Below are 18,347 nucleotides of genomic sequence, written 5' to 3' on the forward strand. Positions count from 1 at the left end.
AGGGCGGACCGCGGTCAAGGACTTCCCCTCGACCCTACAGGAACCAGGTTCTGTCGCTGCCCCCACGGAGCCGTACAGAGAAGACAGGTCCTCCAGAGCCTTCGAGTCGGGGGTTAGAGCGGCCTGGGGGCTGAGCCAGGTCTACCCGGGCTGAGGACGGCTGCGTCACGCGAGGGGCGGGGCTGCCACGGGCGGAGGCCGGAGCCGGAAGCGGAAGAGGCGCTCCGAGCGGGGAGTGGGGCCTAGCAGCAGCCTGAGCCTGGGAGACCGTGAGTGTGGGGCCCGGGCCCGCGACGGGAGCAGTGGCGGGCGGTGAGTCGGCGGGGAGGGCGCGCTAGGTGTGGGTCCCGGGGCTTTTGGTTCGGTCTCGGGCTACCCCCTTTCGTTTTCTTCTCGGCCTACCTCAGGCCGCGGCCCCGACCTCTCACCCCTGACCCGCCGCTTCTTCCCCAGAGGGCGATTACCACAGACCCCGACCGCTCGCTCCCGCGTGTCGACGTCCGAGCATGAGAGGCCTCTGAGGCCCCTGCAGAGATCCGTCCAGTTTTGGCCCTGTAGCCTGCCCGCGGAATGGGGTCGGGGCCCTACCTGGGATACCCTGGAGGGGCTTTCAGACCCTCCCCTTCCCCGGCTCGAGGCTTAGTTCTCAGACACCTTCCCCGCGCGGCTTGGAGTTTGATTCCGGCCCAAGCTGGCCTGCCTCCCCCGCCCCCCCACCCGCCCACCCCAGGTCTCCCCTCGCCTCCACTGGCGGCGGTTACGGGGGACGGGGCTCTGAGATCTCTGGGACCCGAGCGACAGGAAGGGACGCGAGCGAGGGCCGCAGGCCCCCTGCTTGTTTTGTTGTGATGGATCCGCTCCAGCCCTGAGGAGGGGCCAGGCCAAGCTGACAGTACAAATGCCCGGGCTGCTCCTCGCTCCGGGAGTCTCTGTGCTTTAGTTCCGGGTGCGGGTGTCCTGGCGTGGGGGCTGGGGTGGGAATCGCCTGAGCCAGGGCTCCGTCGAAGCGGAGTTGGCAGCCTTCCAGCTTCCCTCCTCCATGCCCTTGAAAAGGAGGAGCGTTTCACCCGGTGGTGGCGGCTTGCAAGGTGGCAGGTTTGAGGTTGCCGTGGTGGGGCAGCGTCAGCCAAAAATAACCGTGGGGCGCGGGGTGGCAGGGACCCGGGAGGGCAGCCGCTGACCTGGCTGGCTGCTCTTGTCAGCCCAGTTCTCTGGCCGGGAGCAGCAAATGAGATGTAAGCCTGTGCTCAGAAAAAAGCTGGCATCCTCTGCCTGGTTTTCTTCGCATTACCTTTTTCTTCATTGTGCAGAGCAGAGCCTTCCAGAGCATAATTGTGGCCCTTACCTTCTTTTAACAACCTGTTTGCAGAGGTCTAAGAATTAGAGATAATTGATGAGAAATGGGCCCTAGAGCCCTAGCTGGAAATAATGAGCATCTGGTATTTCCAATATTTCAGCTGCCTAGAATGTGTTAAAGGGAGTTATATTCTCTATGATTGCCTTGTGTGTGGTGTTTTATATAGCTCTTATACTTGTCCTCTCCTTTGCCAAGTTGGCCGGGAGGTCGTGTTATCTCCATTTTCCAGATACGGTAACCAAGGCCCAGAGTGACTTGTAAAAGGTTAAGAGACCAGTAAGCACCAGCACTGGGATTTTGTTCAGGGTTTTCTACCCAGAGCTCTCTCCCCCCTGGTTCCTTGGAAGGGACTTTTAAAATGTCCTTAGGTGGCGCTAATGGTAAAGAACCTGCCTGCCAATGCAGGAGATGTAAGAGATGCAGGTTCCATCCCTGGGTCGAGAGGATCCCCTGGAGGAGGGCATGGCAACCACTCCAGTATTCTTGCCTGGAGAATCCCGTGGACAGAACAGCCTGGCAAGCTACAGCCCATAGGGTCACAGAGTCAGACATGACTGAATTGACTTAGCATGCACACATGCAATGCTCTTAAGGCATTTAACACAGACCCAGAGGTGTTACCCGGAACCTTTTTAATGTTGTTAGTGAAAAGCTGCCTTCAGTACATCTTGTGAACCCAGACCTGTGCTAGGCATTTGACCTTAAGGCGTGTACTAGGCATGTTACTTACAAGATGGCATAATTTAATTCTCACAGAGCTATCCCCGTGTTGCAAGAGGAAGCTGAAGGTTGGAGTTGTTTAATAACTTGCCTAAAGGCACAAGCTGGAAATGGCAGTGCCAGGATTCAGATCGACTTCTCTCTGACTTTGAAGCTGTGCTGTTTCCATTAACAGGACCATGTCTGTACATGAATCTTGTAGGTCCCAGGAGGAAGTCTTTGGCCTGTTGTGAGCTAGACCAGGTCTTCCAGGTCTGATGCTTTGCCCAGTGCGGATGGGCAGTGCCTTTGTTCTGGTCACTGGAGCATCTTCCGTGTCACTTAGTGAGATGTGAGATACTGCCTTCATTCCATTACTTGGGGACCTAACCCAGCCATAATGGCAGGGAAACAGTGAAACATTAATCTGCTCATCACCAAAACAGAACTGCAGTCTGAGCTCTTGAGCTGTTACAAAATATTTATCCCCAAGGGTTGCTGGGGCCTAGACTTTCAGGTAGAGGGCAGAAGACAGCCGCTAGCCGGGAGACTGAGGGCAGTGACTTTCTTGGGGTCCCAGGAAAGCTCCCAGGTGTTTTGTCAGATATGCTTTGGTGACCTGCTCATTCAAGGAGAGCTGTTTCATCCTTTTCTTCTCCATACAGACCCTTCTCATGAGATGGGGCAGCCTCAATGGATTTGTCAAAAATGTGCTTCATCAGGCAAGCCCAGGACTGACCACCGTAGGTTGGCTATGGCCAAGTGAAGGATTGGGAGGGAGGCCAGCTATAGTCTCTGACCGAGCCCTCCCAAGGAGGCAGTGTCAGGTTTTGGGGTATGGGTGGAACAGGGAGCTGGCCTCACATAGCACATGGCTGAACCAACCTGGCAATTTCCTGTGGTGAACGTAAATTCCCACTGAACTAGGAATAGTGAGGTGGGGCCCTTTTGGCCTGCCTCTGTGAACACAGAGCCTGCCAGACAGACAGCCTTCTGGCTCCTTCTGAGATGGGCACAGAAGAGGGTACTGGAGCAGGGGATTTAGAAGAGGGAACAATAATGGTCCTGTTGGGGGTGAGGCACTGCCTGGGCATGGCACCAGTGGCAGGTGGTCTAAGGGTGTAAAATAGGCCTCAGGCAACTAACTTGGTTGCTCTGAAGATGCCTGGCATCTTTACTGATTCTGAGACTGAATTTAGACCAACAAAGGCTGGATAAACCCCCATGTCTGCTTGACCAGACCCTCAAGTGTGCTCGGGAATGTTTTGGGGCCCCTCTTTGTCCGAGGGCTAGTCTGCTCATTTCTGCCTGTGGCTCCTCACACTGATTTGTGGTCCTTACTCCGTTGAGTGGGGTACAATTCAGGGCCTCAGCCAGGCAACTTGGCTTCTGAAACTCGAGGTCTTTTACCCCTTGCTCCTGTGTGTTGGCTCCCTGCCAGCAGCCTTTTGACTCTGACCTCTGGCTCAACAGAACAGGCCCTTCCTAGGACCCTACAGACGAGCAGGAGGGAGCTGAGCACAAGAGGCTCCCTTTCTTCCTGGGGGTCTTCCGTGGTGGTGCTCACCAGCCCCTTCATGCGTTCGGCCTCAACACCGGTCCTGGCTCACCTGGTTCCCTGAGTGCTCAGGCCACCAGGCCAAAGCTGTGCTGGGGAGGCAGCTCTTTGTTTGTTCACCAGCAGAGAAGGGTGTTACCCATTGTCTGCTGTTTGACCAGTGTGACCTCAGAGTTCTTCATCACTTCATAAACCCCTGGGAGGGGCTGCCCCCAAACAGAACAATGGGCCTCTTCTTCAGGAGCACCGAGGCAGCCCAGTGGCTGGCTGCATGTTCAGCAGGGCTTTCTGTTTCTGTGGCCTAGATGCATCACTGTAAGCGATACCGCTCCCCTGAGCCAGACCCGTACCTGAGCTACCGATGGAAGAGGAGGCGGTCTTACAGTCGGGAGCATGAAGGGAGATTGCGATACCCGTCTCGAAGGGAGCCACCGCCACGGAGATCTCGGTCTAGAAGGTGAGAGGGAGTTAGGTGGGAAGGGAGGACCCCTTCCACCTTGGGCTGGGGAGATGGTCTGGAGGCTTGTGGCGCCTGGGCCTGTTCAGGCAGCTGCGCCTCTGCCTGGCTGCGCCTGGGTCACCACCCTGTCCTCTCCTGCCTCCTCCTCTGATCTCAGCTGCATCCCCTGGCCTCCGTTCACCACCTCCTGCCCCTTCTTTCTCTGTCCTTGAGTCTTTCTTCTCCTAACATGCTCCCCCGCTTTGTAGGCCAGCATCTCCCCTGCTAACCTCTGAGCCTTCCTCAGTGTGGGTTAAGAACATAATCTCAGCCCTTTCCAGAGGTTGGTCTCTGGTCTTATCTCAGCCCCTAGGCCTAACTTACAGCCTTAGCAGGCTACCGAGAGCTCTGTGATAGGGGAGCGCTCAGAGGCCCTCTGCCACGCCCACCTCCCGTGCTCTGCCTCCTGCGGCCCCGGAAGGATGCCGTCAGGACCACCGGTCTGGAGACTGGGGTTCACATACCGGTGCTACCCTCCCCACCTCCCGTAGTCCGGATACCTCTGCTCCAACAGACGACCCTTGTGAGCCCTTTGCAAGGACCCCACCATACAAGTCTTGCCTGGCAGCAGGAGCCTGCTTGGGGGGAGGAAATTCTGACCAGTGACTCTTGGCAGCCATGACCGCTTGCCCTACCAGAGGAGATACCGGGAGCACCGTGACAGCGACACTTACCGGTGTGAAGACCGGAGCCCATCCTTTGGGGAGGACTACTACGGATCTTCACGTTGCCATCATCGCCGGCGATCACGGGAGAGGGAGCCATACCGGACCCGCAAGCACGCCCACCACTGCCACAAACGCCGCACCAGGTCTTGTAGCAGCGCCTCCTCGGTGAGTGGTGGCCGAGTGTGCTGGCTGGGGCTTGAAGGCCTCGTCTCTTTCTAGCCTTCTCTCAGGTGGCTGGTCTGGGTGAGTACTGCCAGCCGTACGCACGCGCATTTGGTGTGTGTGTGTGTGTGTGTGTGTGTGTATGTATGTGTTGTCTGGTCCAGTTGCAGGGCTGAGCAGGGGCCCAGTTCCTCTGTCTTCTGGCCCACTGGAAATGGCAACTTAGGGGTTCTGGTTCCGGCGCTGGCTGGCCTCTGGCCTCCCTGTCTCCACACTGCTCCAGGCACAGGCCATGTGTGTGAGTGGCCAGGGACACTTCTTCAGGATCCTTAATAGGGTTGCTGGTATGTGGTCTGGAGCTGTTTGACCTGGTCCTTCCCACCCAGAGATTGCCCCGCCACACAGCTGAGTGCTCTGACTGGTGTGGACTGCATCCACTTCTGCAGTCTCCTCTCTACACCCCTCACCAGAGGCCTGGAGGCTGGAGTGCCCATGGGTGGGGGGGCGGGGTCCGTCCGTCAATGAGCTTGGACTGGGACCTGCCCTCTGACCTTCAGGCACACCCTCTTCAGTCTAGCCTCTTCATGTGAGGGGCAGTCAAGGTGAGGGGGATGAGCTGCCTGTGGGGTGGGGCATGTGAAGAAGTGGCAGAAAGGCCCCCAGCTCCAGGCCGTGTCCAGTTGCAGGTCACATGCCCAGAGCAGGGCCTGGAAGCATTCTTCTTGTGGAGTGTTGTACAGATCTCTGCTGAGACCAGGAACCTGCTCTGCGCTCAGCTCTCTGGGAAGGAAGGCCAGTTGTGTGTCTCGGAGGGTATATGCTGTCTTCTCTTCCCTTCCCAGCCCTCTGCCCTCCCTCCATGGCTCCCGGCCACGAGGCCCCAGGGAGTAGTGGTGCTGCAGTGGAGGGGGGCCAGGTGTCTCTCTGCCGAGTTTTCCCGTGACTTCTCTGAGTGGCCGTGGGTTGAGGGTTGACCGGGCACGCGGCATGGCCTGGTGCCCTCTCTGCACACTGCCACAGGTGTGTGGCTCTGCTTCTTCTCTTTTTGGTGCCCTTTGTTGTCATGAGGCTCAGGTTGGGTCTGGCCTGTGAGTCGCCTCAGTGCCAAGGCCAGGGCAGGAGCTGGCTTGGGGCCTGTGTGGGCCGTTGTGGTGGTAGGCCTTGGAGAGTCGACCGGCCCAGAGGATCCAGCGCTCCTTCTCTGCTCGAGGCTGGTGGTGCAAGGGCTGCTGACGGAAGGCTGGTTCTGCTGGTGATGCTGAGTCTGGCCACAGATGCTGTCTAGGGGCAGGTGGCAGCTGTCGGGCATGTGCAGGACTGCGTGGGCAGACAGACTGGGCATTCTGCAGCTGAACCAGAGTGGCCTCTGACCATTCTGGATGATCTGACCTAGGCTCGGCCCGCCGTCTTCTTGTACCCTTCTCACTGCGTCTTCACCCTGGCTGAAGCCGACATGGGAGGGTCGGGAGGGGGAGACTCAGTGGAGGAGGGAGTCAGGCCTGCGACTCTCCACGTGGCCCAGCCCCTTAGCAGCAGAGGCTGGGCGTCTTTCTGAGCATTTGCGGCGCCTTTCTTTTAGATAATGTCCGAGTTTTCTTTACATACCTGTAGCTGTTTTTACTTTTCTGTTTTTGAAGTCAGTTTGTGTCTTGACGTGTCCCTTGCAATATCCCTATCGTTATATATGCTGTGTGCCTTATGAAATGCTGGGATCTGGAAAATCCAATCAACCAACCCACCGGCTCCTCACCGTCTCCACCTCTGCCTTTGACTGACATCTCAATCTGTCAATCGGAACCGCCTACCATGCGATTGGTCGGATGGCGTTTCGGGGGGCGGTGCATGCAGAGAAGCCAACAGAGCAGTAAGCGCAGCAGCCGGAGTGTGGAAGATGACAAGGAGGGCCACCTGGTGTGCCGGATCGGCGATTGGCTCCAAGAGCGATGTACAGCCACCTTTCGTAAAACTTTACCTCTCTACTTTCTATCCCCCTTGTTAGACGAGACCTCTCCTGCCCGAGGGGCCTCTATTGCGCGTGGTGCCTTAGAGGGGCCACCAGTAATTGCCTGAATGACACAGACTCTAGCAACTTCTGTTTTTAAGAGTGTAGCAGTGAGAAAGAAACCTTTTATGTTTTTGAGAATTTGAATGCTGTGAACTTGCAGGAGCTGCCAGCCCTCTGTCCTCCAGGCTCTCATGCCCTGTTTCTTTTCTCTCCTAGATGAGATCGTGGGGAACCTGGGTGAAGGCACCTTTGGCAAGGTGGTGGAGTGCTTGGACCATGCCAGGTGAGCTCTCTTCCTGAGAAGAGCTGGCCCAAGGTTCTTGAAGGTGGTGGCAGAGCTTAACCTTTTTCTCTTCTAAGAGTAGCACCAAACTCCAGTGCATGTTGGGTTTTTGCTGATCCCCTAAAATAGGGAGAAATTCCTGGGATCCATGGGCATGTGGCATCTCTGCCTAAGAACTGGTGGTCACTAAATGGTGCTGTTCCAGTTTCCCCACTTCCTCAGGGCTGTGGTGGAGATCAGAACAGGGCAAGATCCTGGCCCCTCCATGGTCTGGATCTGCTTCCTGTGAGCTCTTTTTAGGGGCCTGGCAGGGGTTTGAGCGTACTGCTGAGCCCAACTCAAGCCTGAGCCTCCACCCTCTGGAAGTCTGCCTGAGAGGTCATGCAGGCCCCCATTGAGAGGAGCAAGACCCTGGGCTTTCTTACCAAGTGGGCTGCTGCCATCTGCAGCGTGGCTAGGGGTTGGGCCCCTTTGAATGTGCTCAGGTAGAGCGGGGGTACACCTGTGTGTGTTGGGATCCTGCTAGGGGTTCCTTGCTCCCTTATAGGCTGAACAGTGAAAAACTTTTTTGTCCCTTGCCATTCCTTGAGACCAGAACCCTTGCCTCCTCTCCCTTAGGCTGGGAGGCTGCCGCCTGCGAACCCACTGCCTTCGAGCCTTAAATGGCCCCTCTTTGGTGTGGCACTTTGGCCAGAAAGTGCTTGTGTCCTTGCTGTCTCATTTGAGCCACGTGTTGCCTGTACGTGACTCTCGTATGATTTTAGGGATGAAGAAATATGCTCAGGGTCTGTCTGTATCCCCCAGCTCTCGAACGGAGGAGCTGGGTACTGCTCTACTTGGCGCTCCCATGTTGAGGGGTGCCTGGAAAGGACAGTTAAACCTAGCAATTCAGCCCACCATGTGACCCCAATTTAAGGTAGTGATTATTACCAATGAAGCCTCCCTGGGCACCCAGTTCCCATTTAAACACCCTTCAGACCCCTTGTGGCCCAAGAAGTTAGGGCTGGGACCAGTGGGCATAGGGACATGTAGACTGTACAGTGGTGAGAGGTGGCAGATCTGAGAGCTATCCCACCTGGGGCTCTCTGGGCTGTCACTCTGAGCAGCTAGATGGGAAGCGAGCCTTTGAAGTCACTAAAGGCAGGCCCAGGGTTCAGGGAACCTTTAGGGAGTCCAGAGGGAGTTGGCCAATGGGCTTATTGTGAGAAGGCAGAATTCAGTTCCACAAAAGGAAGGGCCGCCCAACTCGGTCAGTAGCTGTGTGGATGTGATGAGCTCATCTCAAGGGTCGGAATGCTCTTGAGGGATGCTGTTCCAGGAGTCTGGAGTTATGTCTTTTCCTCTGAGGTCCTTTCCTACCCTGAAAATCTGGAAAAATGGGATGAGAAAAATGCACTGTGTTCTAGAAGATGCCTCTGCCCTTCAACCTGTGAACCTTTCTGGCACCAAGGCCAGCTTCCCAGAGGCCTTAGGCCACACCCTTGTGGGCCAGGGCTTATCACTCTAATTTCCCGCTGGGCATCTGAGCACTGGCTCTCCCTTCCTGAGAGTGTTGTGCCTGGCAGCCTAACCTCCCCCAGTTATTCTTTGCTGGGCACCTGCTCGTGGCATACAGGGGTGGTGCTGGGGGCAAGGTGGGAGGTGTGGAGCAGGAATTATTAAAATCCTCATTGGACGCTGAATAAGGGTTCCTGGCACTTGGGGGTCTCTGACAAATGCCATCGCTGGTACTGAGGCAGGTGGGGCCAAGAGGTGTGCTGAGGGATCGGTCCTGGGGTTCAGTGAGGGGAAGAGCCTCTGCTGGCACCTTCCCTCCTGCCAGGCTCTCACTCCCTTCTGGAAGCCCAGGAGGAACAGTTTGTGTAGAGTAGGTGATGTGCTCAGGAAAGTCAGCAGGTGCTGCAGAGGGTTCTGAGTGGGATGGCCTGGCCAGGGTCAGGACTGACGGGCCTCCAGGTCAGGTAACTGAGCAAGCTCTAGGGCTGGTGCTGGTCAGCAGGATGGGGCTCTGCTCCTCTGCCCACTCCCCCCAGGAGCTGGCAGCAGCTGAGATCATAAAAACCTAAGACTGGCACGGTTGTCAACAGCAGCTCCGTACTGCACAGTAGAGGCCTGGGGTTGTGTGGGGCAGGCTGAGCATCAGGAATCTGCTGTCTTCAGGGCAGCCCTGTTCCTGGAGTCCTATGTAGCATTTGCCAGGAGTTGCTGGGTTGGGGTGGAGGGTGGGGGAAGGGCTGCATAGCTTTTCATGAGGACTGCTGCTGCTTTCCCCGGTCCAGAGGGAAGTCTCAGGTTGCCCTGAAGATCATCCGCAATGTAGGCAAGTACCGAGAGGCCGCCCGGCTAGAAATCAACGTTCTCAAGAAGATCAAGGAGAAGGACAAAGAGAACAAGTTGTGAGTGTTGGCAGGGAATGGGCGGGAAGCTTCCTAGGGGTCAGTGTCTGTCCAGTCCAGTGGCCCAGACCCACTGGGACTGAGCAGTGCCCTTTTGCCAGGTTGGCACCATGCCTTCTCCTGGCAGCCAGAGCCGGGGGAGTCTGGCGAGTGAGTCTTGCTGGAAGGAACATCTGGGTTTCAGTCTAGGCTCCACTGCAACCAGCATTGTGTTCTGAGGTGGCCTCCTCGCCCTGCATTTGTAAATTAGAGGCTTCACTGGGTTGTGGTGGGCATTAGACAAGATATAAACCCAAAACTGTTCAGGTGCTCACGTAGTCAGCCATATCCCAAGGAGCGCACAGACATGGAGCATTCCTCTCCGCCAAGCGCTGTGCTGAGCCCTGCAGGCTCAGGAAGCTCGGCAGAGGGCACTCGTCCTGTGGAGTGGCCTGCTTACGCCACCTTTCTCTGAGAGCAGGGACTGTGCCCATAGTTTTCTTTCTCTTTGTAAATCTGCATCCTGTGTGTGACCCAGCAGCCTGGGAGGGAGTGGGGACGGTCTTCACCTGAGGGAGCCGGTGGGCAGCCAGCCCCCAGCACAGACCCTGAGCCCCATCCATCCTTCTCCAGCCTGTGCGTCTTGATGTCTGACTGGTTCAACTTCCACGGTCACATGTGCATCGCCTTTGAGCTCCTGGGCAAGAACACCTTTGAGTTCCTAAAGGAGAATAACTTCCAGCCTTACCCTCTACCACATGTTCGGCACATGGCCTACCAGCTCTGCCACGCCCTTAGATGTAAGTTCCTACCCTCAAGCGGAGCAGGGGGAGCCTCCTGTCTGCAGCAAAGGCACCTGGCGGCCCTGCCCTCCCATCAGGTTCTCCAGCACATTGCTGACTGTTCTGCTGGGCCCCAAGACATTAGGGCCCCTCTGGCTGAAAGGCCTTCAAGTAGGAACCTGTGATGACAGAGAGGCTGCAGTCCCCTCCAGGGGCCTGTGGAGCTGGCCTCTGACCCCAGGCTCTCCAGAAGAGAAGGGAGAGAGCTGCTCTAGGATTAGCCCCGTACCATCCCCATGCCTACCTTCCTGGATAGGGTGAAGAGGTCGCAGACTGACCTGGTAGATCCCACCCACAGATCCTGTCAGCAAGACGCCATGTCTCACCATCATTTCCCATCTGTCTGCCAGTCTCTAAGGTGGTGCCTGTGCTCAGTGCTGCAGGATTTGTAGTGGTTGAAACAGGTTGGAAAGGCTCACTGGAGAGGTGGCTGGAGCTAGACTGGCAGGGCCTGCATAGATGACGGGACTGGGGAGAGCGTTCCAAGCCAGGTGAGCCACCCAGCGCTGGCCCAGAGCCTGGCATGTGCAGCAGCTCGCTGTGGTGGAGAGCGGGCCCATGTCAAGACAGATGGGCTACATCGTTGGGAGGTCTTGAGTGCCAGATGGGAAAAGGGATGAGTGGCAGGGTACAACCATCGGTGGGACAGGGTTGGAGGGAAAAGGCAGGCGTCCCCCTGCTTGGGGCTGGGGGTGAGGGGAGAAAGGCGGCACTGGCTTCCCTGTTTCATAGGGAGCCCTGTGCTTGGTTTAATGCTCTCCTACTCCTATCTTTAGATTTTAAGTAACTTTTGAATAAGGACACCTACATTTTCATTTTGCCTTGGGCCTTGCAAATTATGTAGCAGGTGCTTGGGAGAGGGAATCACCCCAAGACTGATACTGCAGCTTTGGTGAGAGACCTGGTCCCCTGTAGACAAGTGGAAGGTTTTCTAAATGGAAGGCATCTCCCCTGCCCCCTCAAGAATTAGAACCCTCTGAGTTCATAAATACAGAGCACTCTTGAGAGAGAAGCCATAGCAGAGGCAGTGTGGTCTTCTCCCTGTGCCACTGCTGAGCTTAGGGGCTGAGGGTTCTAGCAGGCTGGCCCTGGAGGAGGGAGCTGGCCTAGCGCTGGCAGGCGGGCCAGAGAGGAAGCCCAGGTTTTCAGTGTCTGCTTCCCTCCTCTCCTGCTCCCCCAGTTCTACATGAGAACCAACTGACCCACACAGACTTGAAGCCAGAGAACATCCTGTTTGTGAATTCTGAGTTTGAAACCCTCTACAATGAGCACAAGGTATTTATTGGTGGGGTAAAGATCAAGGCCCTGTTCCAGGAGTTGGTTACCCACCAGTACAGACTTCTGACCTGGCTCCCCTTCCCTGCCCTTCAGAGCTGTGAGGAGAAGTCAGTGAAGAACACCAGCATCCGAGTGGCTGACTTCGGCAGTGCTACCTTTGACCATGAGCATCACACGACCATCGTGGCCACCCGTCACTATCGTCCACCTGAGGTGATCCTTGGTGAGTGACTGCAGCTCTGAGCCCGATAAAGCAGGCAGTTGTTGGCAGGAATGAAGACAGGGAGTGTAGTGCCTGTCCACACCTGGAGCCAGTGTCTTGAGTCTCTGTGGTTGTTGACTTGGTCTTAAGAAAGGGACTTCTACTGGGTCCAAACCCAGTAGACAGCGTGGTAGCTGCCCTGTGACCTCTAGGCTGGGAGCATAGAGCTGAGTCTCATAGCCTACCCCATCTTGGCTTTCAGAGCTGGGCTGGGCACAGCCCTGCGATGTCTGGAGCATCGGCTGCATTCTCTTTGAGTACTACCGGGGCTTCACACTCTTCCAGGTAAGGCCTCTCCCTCATCACCCCCCTACCGTAAGCTGCAGAGGCCTAGTGTGGGAAGGACCCCCACCCACCCATCAGCATGTTGTGAGATTAGACTCCTGAGGGTTGTAGGTGCTTGGGAAGGAAGAGGTCAGTCAGGGTAGCTGGAACACTCAGGGACTCTTGCAGTCAGTCATCAGGGATGGAGGATTGGGGTGGGAGGAGTGTTCCAGGCAAGGGGCACAGCGTGAGTGAGGGCACAGAGATGGGCCAGGGCAGGGCACTTTCTGGGGGGAGAGAGGAACTAGCCAGAATGAGGTGTCATCATGCAGTACACTTGAAGGGTCGAGAAGTCACCAAGGGAACAGGCTGGCTTCCTCCCTGGTCCCAGGCTGCCACCACATCACAAAGGCTGGGGCTGTTATCCCATTGCTGGGTTTGCATCTCCTGGGGCAGGGAGAGACCTTGACCATCTTTCTTATCCCTTATTCTCCGAGGGACCTTGAGGGGGCGGAGGCTGTCATGATTCCCACTTGCTGTGTCCCTCACCCTTCCACAGACCCACGAGAACCGAGAGCATTTGGTGATGATGGAGAAGATCCTAGGGCCCATCCCATCACACATGATCCACCGGACAAGGTAAGGATTGCTCCCTCAGGGCTTTCCTGTCTTGGAGTGACCTGGCAGAGCTGTTGCCCAGACCTCCCTGCTGGGTCAGGCCGGGGTCCCCTGCCTTGCTTCGCTGCTCTTCTCCGCGTTGCTGCTGTCTTTCCCATTTTGACTCCACCCTTCCTGTCTTTTGTTTTCAGGAAGCAGAAATATTTCTACAAAGGGGGCCTGGTTTGGGATGAGAACAGTTCTGACGGCCGGTATGTGAAGGAGAACTGCAAACCTCTGAAGGTCAGTTTCTGGCTTCCCCCAGCTCAACTCATGCCAAGGAGACCCCAGGCCTTGGGCAAATACACAGCAGAGGCCAGGCAGCTAACAATGGCCTCCTCGTTCCGGCTCTGTGGGAGCCTGTGCCCAAGGCTGCCGGGTGCTGGCAGTAAGGCTTCTTGCAAACTGCCCTAGAGGGGCCCTTAGCTCTTCCCCTTCCCCACAGGGTGGCTCTGATGTACTCAGGGGCATCCGAAGAGCCAGATATCTGAGACCCTGCTACTTCCCGCTCCCTATTTTCTCACTAGGCAGGACTGAGGGGAGGGTGGGGGAAGACCTAGACATGGCCAGGAAGCCTCTGTCAACTGCATTTGGTGCTTGGACAAGTGAATTTCACAGAGGTGCTGTGTACCCACCTGTCAGAAGTTTGCACATGGGGGCAGAGGCATCAAGCCAGCAGGACACCTGGTAGCCTGACAAAGTTCAGAGCAGACATGATTACAGGCACGAAAAGCAGACCTGCTCCTTGTCAGGGAGGGCAGCAGTAGTCCTCCAGGGGGCATCCTGCCTCCTCAGCCATGCAGCAAGGCTGCCCAGAGGCAAGGGGGCCGGCTGTGGCTTCCCAGGGCCCGCCGTCACACTGAGGCACCTGTGTCCCTGAGCAGAGTTACATGCTCCAAGACACGCTGGAGCACGTGCAGCTGTTTGACCTGATGAGGAGGATGTTAGAATTTGACCCTGCCCAGCGCATCACACTGGCGGAGGCCCTGCTGCACCCCTTCTTTGCTGGTCTGACCCCTGAGGAGCGGTCCTTCCACACCAGCCGCAACCCAAGCAGATGACAGGCGTGCGGCCACTGCACCGGAGATGGAGAGCGGGACTGGGCTGCCCGGCCCCTTTCCTCCAACCTCTACCACCGGCCCCAGGGCCAGAGCCACGCAGTGAACAGTGCAATGTGAAGGAAGGCAGGAGCCTGCAGGGGAAGAGACCTGATGCCCAGCTGCCAGAAAGCACAGATTTGACCCAAGCTATTTATATGTTGTAAAGTTATAATAAAGTGTTTCTTACTGTTTGTAACCCCTGGTACCAGTGTGTCCATCTCCAGGCTCCTTGCCTTCTCCCCTCCCTACTTTATTAATAAAGTCTTTCTTAGCGGTGCCGCTTGTGGAGAGCTACGTGTGAACTGGGCCAGGCCCGGAAAGGCTAGCCAGAAGCTCGGGTGTCCCCCTGAGCCCAGAAAAGCAGTGGTAGGTCTGCTCAACAGTCCGGAAAGGCACCTGGGCCTGTCCTGCGCCCACTTCCCTGCTGGCCCCTGTGCCTCTCAGCCCCAGAGAACATGCCAGGACTGGCCCACCGGGTTTATCTTTCCTTCCAGCCCTGTCTCTGGCCGAGACATCAGGCTGTGTATGCCCAGTAACTGGCTTGTTGAGATCAAGTGTGAGGATCAAGGCAGGTTCCCAGGGCTGGGGATGCAGTGCCTCAGCACACTGCAGCCCACAGAGCAATGTACCACAGCACACAGGATTCCTGTTGTCAGCTTTATTTTAGTGCTGGTTTTTGGTTCCCCAAGAGCTGCATGAATGAGTTTTGGCCACCTGACTGGGGCCCCGTGGGAACTGGGCACTGTGGGTAGGATGCCTCTGAAAAGAGGTGAAGATGGAGGAATCATGCTATCTTTACCACCTGGGAAGGCCCAGGCTGAGGGCAGGAAGAGGCTCCAGTGCCACCTGGGGAGAAAATAGAGGCTTGGGCACCAACTCCCAGTAGCCCCTCAACACAAGGCCATCACCCACAGGGTCACCATGACTTACTGGAGCAAGTAGAGTCTTTTGGGCCAGGGTTCTAGCTTGTTTTTCACTGGACCCAATGAGGAGACCTCACCGCATTAACAGGCAGCCAGAGCCTGTTGAGTGGTTGCTTACTAAAATGCCTGTAACCCAGCATTGCTCCTCAAACTACGGCCCCACCTTTAGAGACAGGGCCTCATTCAGGAGCTTCTCGGCCCTGAGAGTGAGCAGAGGTTCAGGAAAGGTACACAGCACGGGATTCACAGTCGCTGGGTGCCCTCCACTGCTGGAGACACTTTAACATCTGAGGGAGGCTGGGAGGAAAGGAGGGACCAGCCCTCTCTGCCCTGCCTAATCTGCCCCAGCTATGCTCCTATAAGGAAAGTGATAAGTATCCTGAAACCCAGGGTACCAGGGCCTACCCTGCATCCATCAAGCCCTTCCACTCACCCCCTTAACCATACTGGGTGGGCACAGAGCAGAAGGAAGCCTGAAGCCCTAAAAAAGGCTTTAAAGCACAAGCCTCTGCAAGGGCCCCTCTCGGGAACTTCCAGGGCCTGTGAACATCTTGGGGCTCAGTGCCTTAGGATCTGAGCAGCACTGTGTTCCTAAGGCTGAGGCCCACCAGCTAGCTCATCCAGAACTAGCCTCATTTTGGCATCTTTGAGACAGGGTGCTGGCCCTGAGCCTATACATCTAGAGAGGACCATCAAAGGGTTCAAGGCCCAGACACTGTAGGGTGGGAGGGACATGCGCCCACAGCTACAAGGGACCATTTCAGGGGAAGGGCAGAGGGGGCAGGAGAGCAGGGGTATGTGTGCAGGCAAAGAGGAAGCGGGAATGGTGGCTTAGGACAGAAGCACCAGGGAGCCTCTTCTGGTTCAGCACCAGGCTCCCCCAGGGGCCTCCCCAATACTGAACATTAAAGCTGCACCCTGAGGGGTCTGGCCCCAGACTAGGCAAAGGCTCAGTCCCCAGCTAGAGAGTATGGGATTCGGGGGCACTGCTGGCAAGATGGGCACTGTGGTTCTACAGTAACATAAGCTTATACTACCTGTGCTGAAGACAACAGAAAAACAGTTAAAAAAAAAAGAATCCCAATACAGTAACACCATTCAGATGCCACCCTGCCCCCCTTCCCTGCCTCAGAGTGATGGAGTGGAAAGGAGGAAGGACCCTCTGGAAAAAAAAAAGCTAGCATAAAACTTGATCAGCTCAGGAGAAAGGGTCAAAGCCCCCATCATCTTGCGGTGGGGCTCAGGGAAGGCCTCAAAGCCCTCAAACTGAACCGAGAATGCAAGTCTGCCCTCTAACGGACAGCGGCAGCGCAGCCAGTTCTACATGATCAGAGGAAGGGCTGCTTGGCTGGAGGAAGCAGGGGAGACAAAGCCACAAGCTCTGAACCAGAGCCAGCACAGACCCCCAACCAGGGCTGACCCACCCCGTGAGGCGTCGGCCCAGGCCCAGTGGCTGTAACCTGACATACGGTCTGTGAGCTGCCTATGTCTGTAAACAAAGCCCCACCTGACCATGCAGGGGGCCGAGTGTAGAGATGCCTGGAGCCACTGTGCACTTAAGCCTGCCACTTGCCCCGTGCCCTCAAGGGGAAAGCCTTCCCTGGCTCAGGGCACATGACAGGTCAGTTTTAAATATGATCTGTTCTTTCAAAGAAACAAAATGAAAAGAGAAAAAATTTAACAACAGGTCCATGAAGCTTCACATCCTTAAGGCGTTCGCTGTCAAGTTCAGTGTCAGGAGCAGCAGGGGACTACGAGATCCAGCCCACCCAGAGCCCTTCTAGGCAGAGTGCAGTGGGATGACAAACTTGCAGCCGAAGGGCGAGTGGTAGCTGATGCCCACCTCCTGGAAGACCTGCTGGGGAATGCCGATGTCGCACAAATAGACACGGCCCGCGTGCTCCCCCAGAGGCAGAGGTAGGCCCAGAGCCAGTGACCACTTGGCATCGATGCCCTGTTCACCGTCATGCACAGGCGGGTCTATGCTGAGTACTGGTGCCCGGTTCTGGTTGGCCCAGGCCACAGCTGCCTTGTACCAGGGCTGATCCCGCAGGAAGGCATTCTCGGGGCAATCCAGACAGTTGATCACCAGGTCCACCGGGCTAGTGGGCAGATCTGCAGGTGGAAAGAGTGCCATCTGTAACCCCTATAAAGTAGAGAGCAGTCCAGGCTGGGACAAGAACCTCGGTGACCCCAACCAAGAGTGTCTTATTCAGACACCACTCCAATGCCTCTGCAGAGGCCAGGCTTTTCAAGGTTGGGCCAGGACTCAGGCTCCGGGAGTTCCAAGACCTGGTTGGGCTAGGTGCTGGAGACCAAGGGTATGTCAGCCCGATGGACCACTGTCCTCGTGGAGCTCCCAGGCTGAAGCACTGTCGTGCTGCTGGGTGAGCAGAGCTTCTCAGGACATGATGCCCCTGCCTCCTCTGCACATCTAACTTCCTAGTAAATTATAAGCTCTGGGAAGGTGGGCTCTATTACCAAGTCAGCCTTTAGGGGGAGGATGTGACCAGGGCCCAGGAGAATTGGGCTGACTGCCATTTGCTGCCTGGCCCAAGAAGTGTGAATAGGCAAGAGCGTGCTCACTCTACACCAGGCTGGCCTGCTTCCACAGCCTGGCCTTGCTGGTCCCCTATTACAGAAATGAGTCCTTCTTGCAGCCCAAACTTAAGAATGGGGAAGGAATCTCTCACTTCTCCCAGGTGTGTAAAAAGGCTTCTCTGCTCTCACCAAGCCTCTGGCACAGTGTAAGAACAGATGGCTCAATAAGCACGTAAGTCCTGACCAGCCTAAGAGGTTAAACTGAGACTAGTGGAAATCAGACCAAACTCAAGGGTAAACATCCTGGAGCAACTGGGATAGGAAGCCTTGTGGGCAGCTAAGGAAGAATAACTGCCTGGAAAAGGGCATCATATTACAGATCTTAAGAGGGGGAACCCACATATGAGAATCCCTCCCCAGGTCTCAGCCTTAAGTACTGACATACCTCAATTAGTCTCAGAACAGGCCACCACAGGTGGGGATGGGGGTGTCCCTGTGAGCCCTGAGGCTTTTGAGAGTGGGAATGGCATCTTCCCTTCGAGTTAAGACAGGTTCTGGCCCCATCTTGCCATCTGATCCCTGGAAAGGCCCTTTCTCTGCGCCGCATTTGCTTGCTCCACTTCTCCCCTGTTCTCACTTCAACCCACTCCAACCAGACCACGCTTCACCATACCACTCGAAACTGCTCCTGTCAAGATCACTAGGGGCTTCCACACTGCTGGATCCAGCAGTCAAGTCTTTGAGTCTGAGTGAGATGGAGAGTCACTTTAGGAATAAGTAGCAGAAAGATATAATGCAGCTCGGGTTCCAGGTGATCATTACGTCTATTGTTTGAGTGCAGACTGTAGACGTACACAGAATTATCAAGGCTGTG

The 18,347-nt window shown here is 56.2% G+C and overlaps 2 protein-coding genes across 4 annotated transcripts in view; one reads left to right on the forward strand and one right to left on the reverse strand.

Moving 5' to 3' along the window:
* The first annotated feature begins 133 nt into the window (after window positions 1–133).
* Window positions 134–14,205, forward strand: CLK3 (CDC like kinase 3). 2 transcript variants are annotated; one of them, XM_025271473.2, is made up of 13 exons: window positions 134–269; window positions 3,920–4,071; window positions 4,730–4,946; window positions 6,792–6,888; window positions 7,165–7,231; window positions 9,511–9,627; window positions 10,240–10,406; window positions 11,629–11,723; window positions 11,820–11,949; window positions 12,191–12,273; window positions 12,812–12,891; window positions 13,062–13,152; window positions 13,794–14,205. In XM_025271473.2, exons 2-13 carry the CDS (start codon window positions 3,920–3,922, stop codon window positions 13,968–13,970), a joined length of 1,473 nt encoding a protein of 490 aa, XP_025127258.1. In that variant the 5' UTR covers window positions 134–269; the 3' UTR covers window positions 13,971–14,205. The 2 variants fall into 2 exon arrangements, with proteins under 2 accessions (XP_025127258.1, XP_025127259.1); XM_025271474.2 differs by having other exon boundaries at window positions 176–312.
* Window positions 14,206–14,652: 447 nt separating this feature from the next.
* EDC3 (enhancer of mRNA decapping 3) overlaps window positions 14,653–18,347 on the reverse strand; it is a 47,058-nt gene continuing 43,363 nt past the window's right edge. For both annotated transcript variants that reach the window (XM_006080643.4, XM_044933188.2), the window contains exon 7: window positions 14,653–17,047. In XM_006080643.4, coding sequence (XP_006080705.1) covers window positions 16,713–17,047 — 335 coding nt within the window. In that variant the 3' untranslated portion in view covers window positions 14,653–16,712. The remainder of the gene's footprint in view (window positions 17,048–18,347) is intronic.

This window comes from Bubalus bubalis, chromosome 20 (assembly GCF_019923935.1).
Source record: "Bubalus bubalis isolate 160015118507 breed Murrah chromosome 20, NDDB_SH_1, whole genome shotgun sequence".
Classification (NCBI taxonomy): domain Eukaryota; kingdom Metazoa; phylum Chordata; class Mammalia; order Artiodactyla; family Bovidae; genus Bubalus; species Bubalus bubalis.

Bases quoted from the DNA above. Each gene is read 5' to 3' on its own strand.
- CLK3 (XM_025271473.2), top strand. From the start codon at position 3,920: ATGCATCACTGTAAGCGATACCGCTCCCCTGAGCCAGACCCGTACCTG. The intron at 4,947-6,791 runs GTGAGTGGTGGC...CGGTGCATGCAG, and splicing joins CTTGTAGCAGCGCCTCCTCG to AGAAGCCAACAGAGCAGTAA. The intron at 7,232-9,510 runs GTGAGCTCTCTT...TCCCCGGTCCAG, and splicing joins GAGTGCTTGGACCATGCCAG to AGGGAAGTCTCAGGTTGCCC.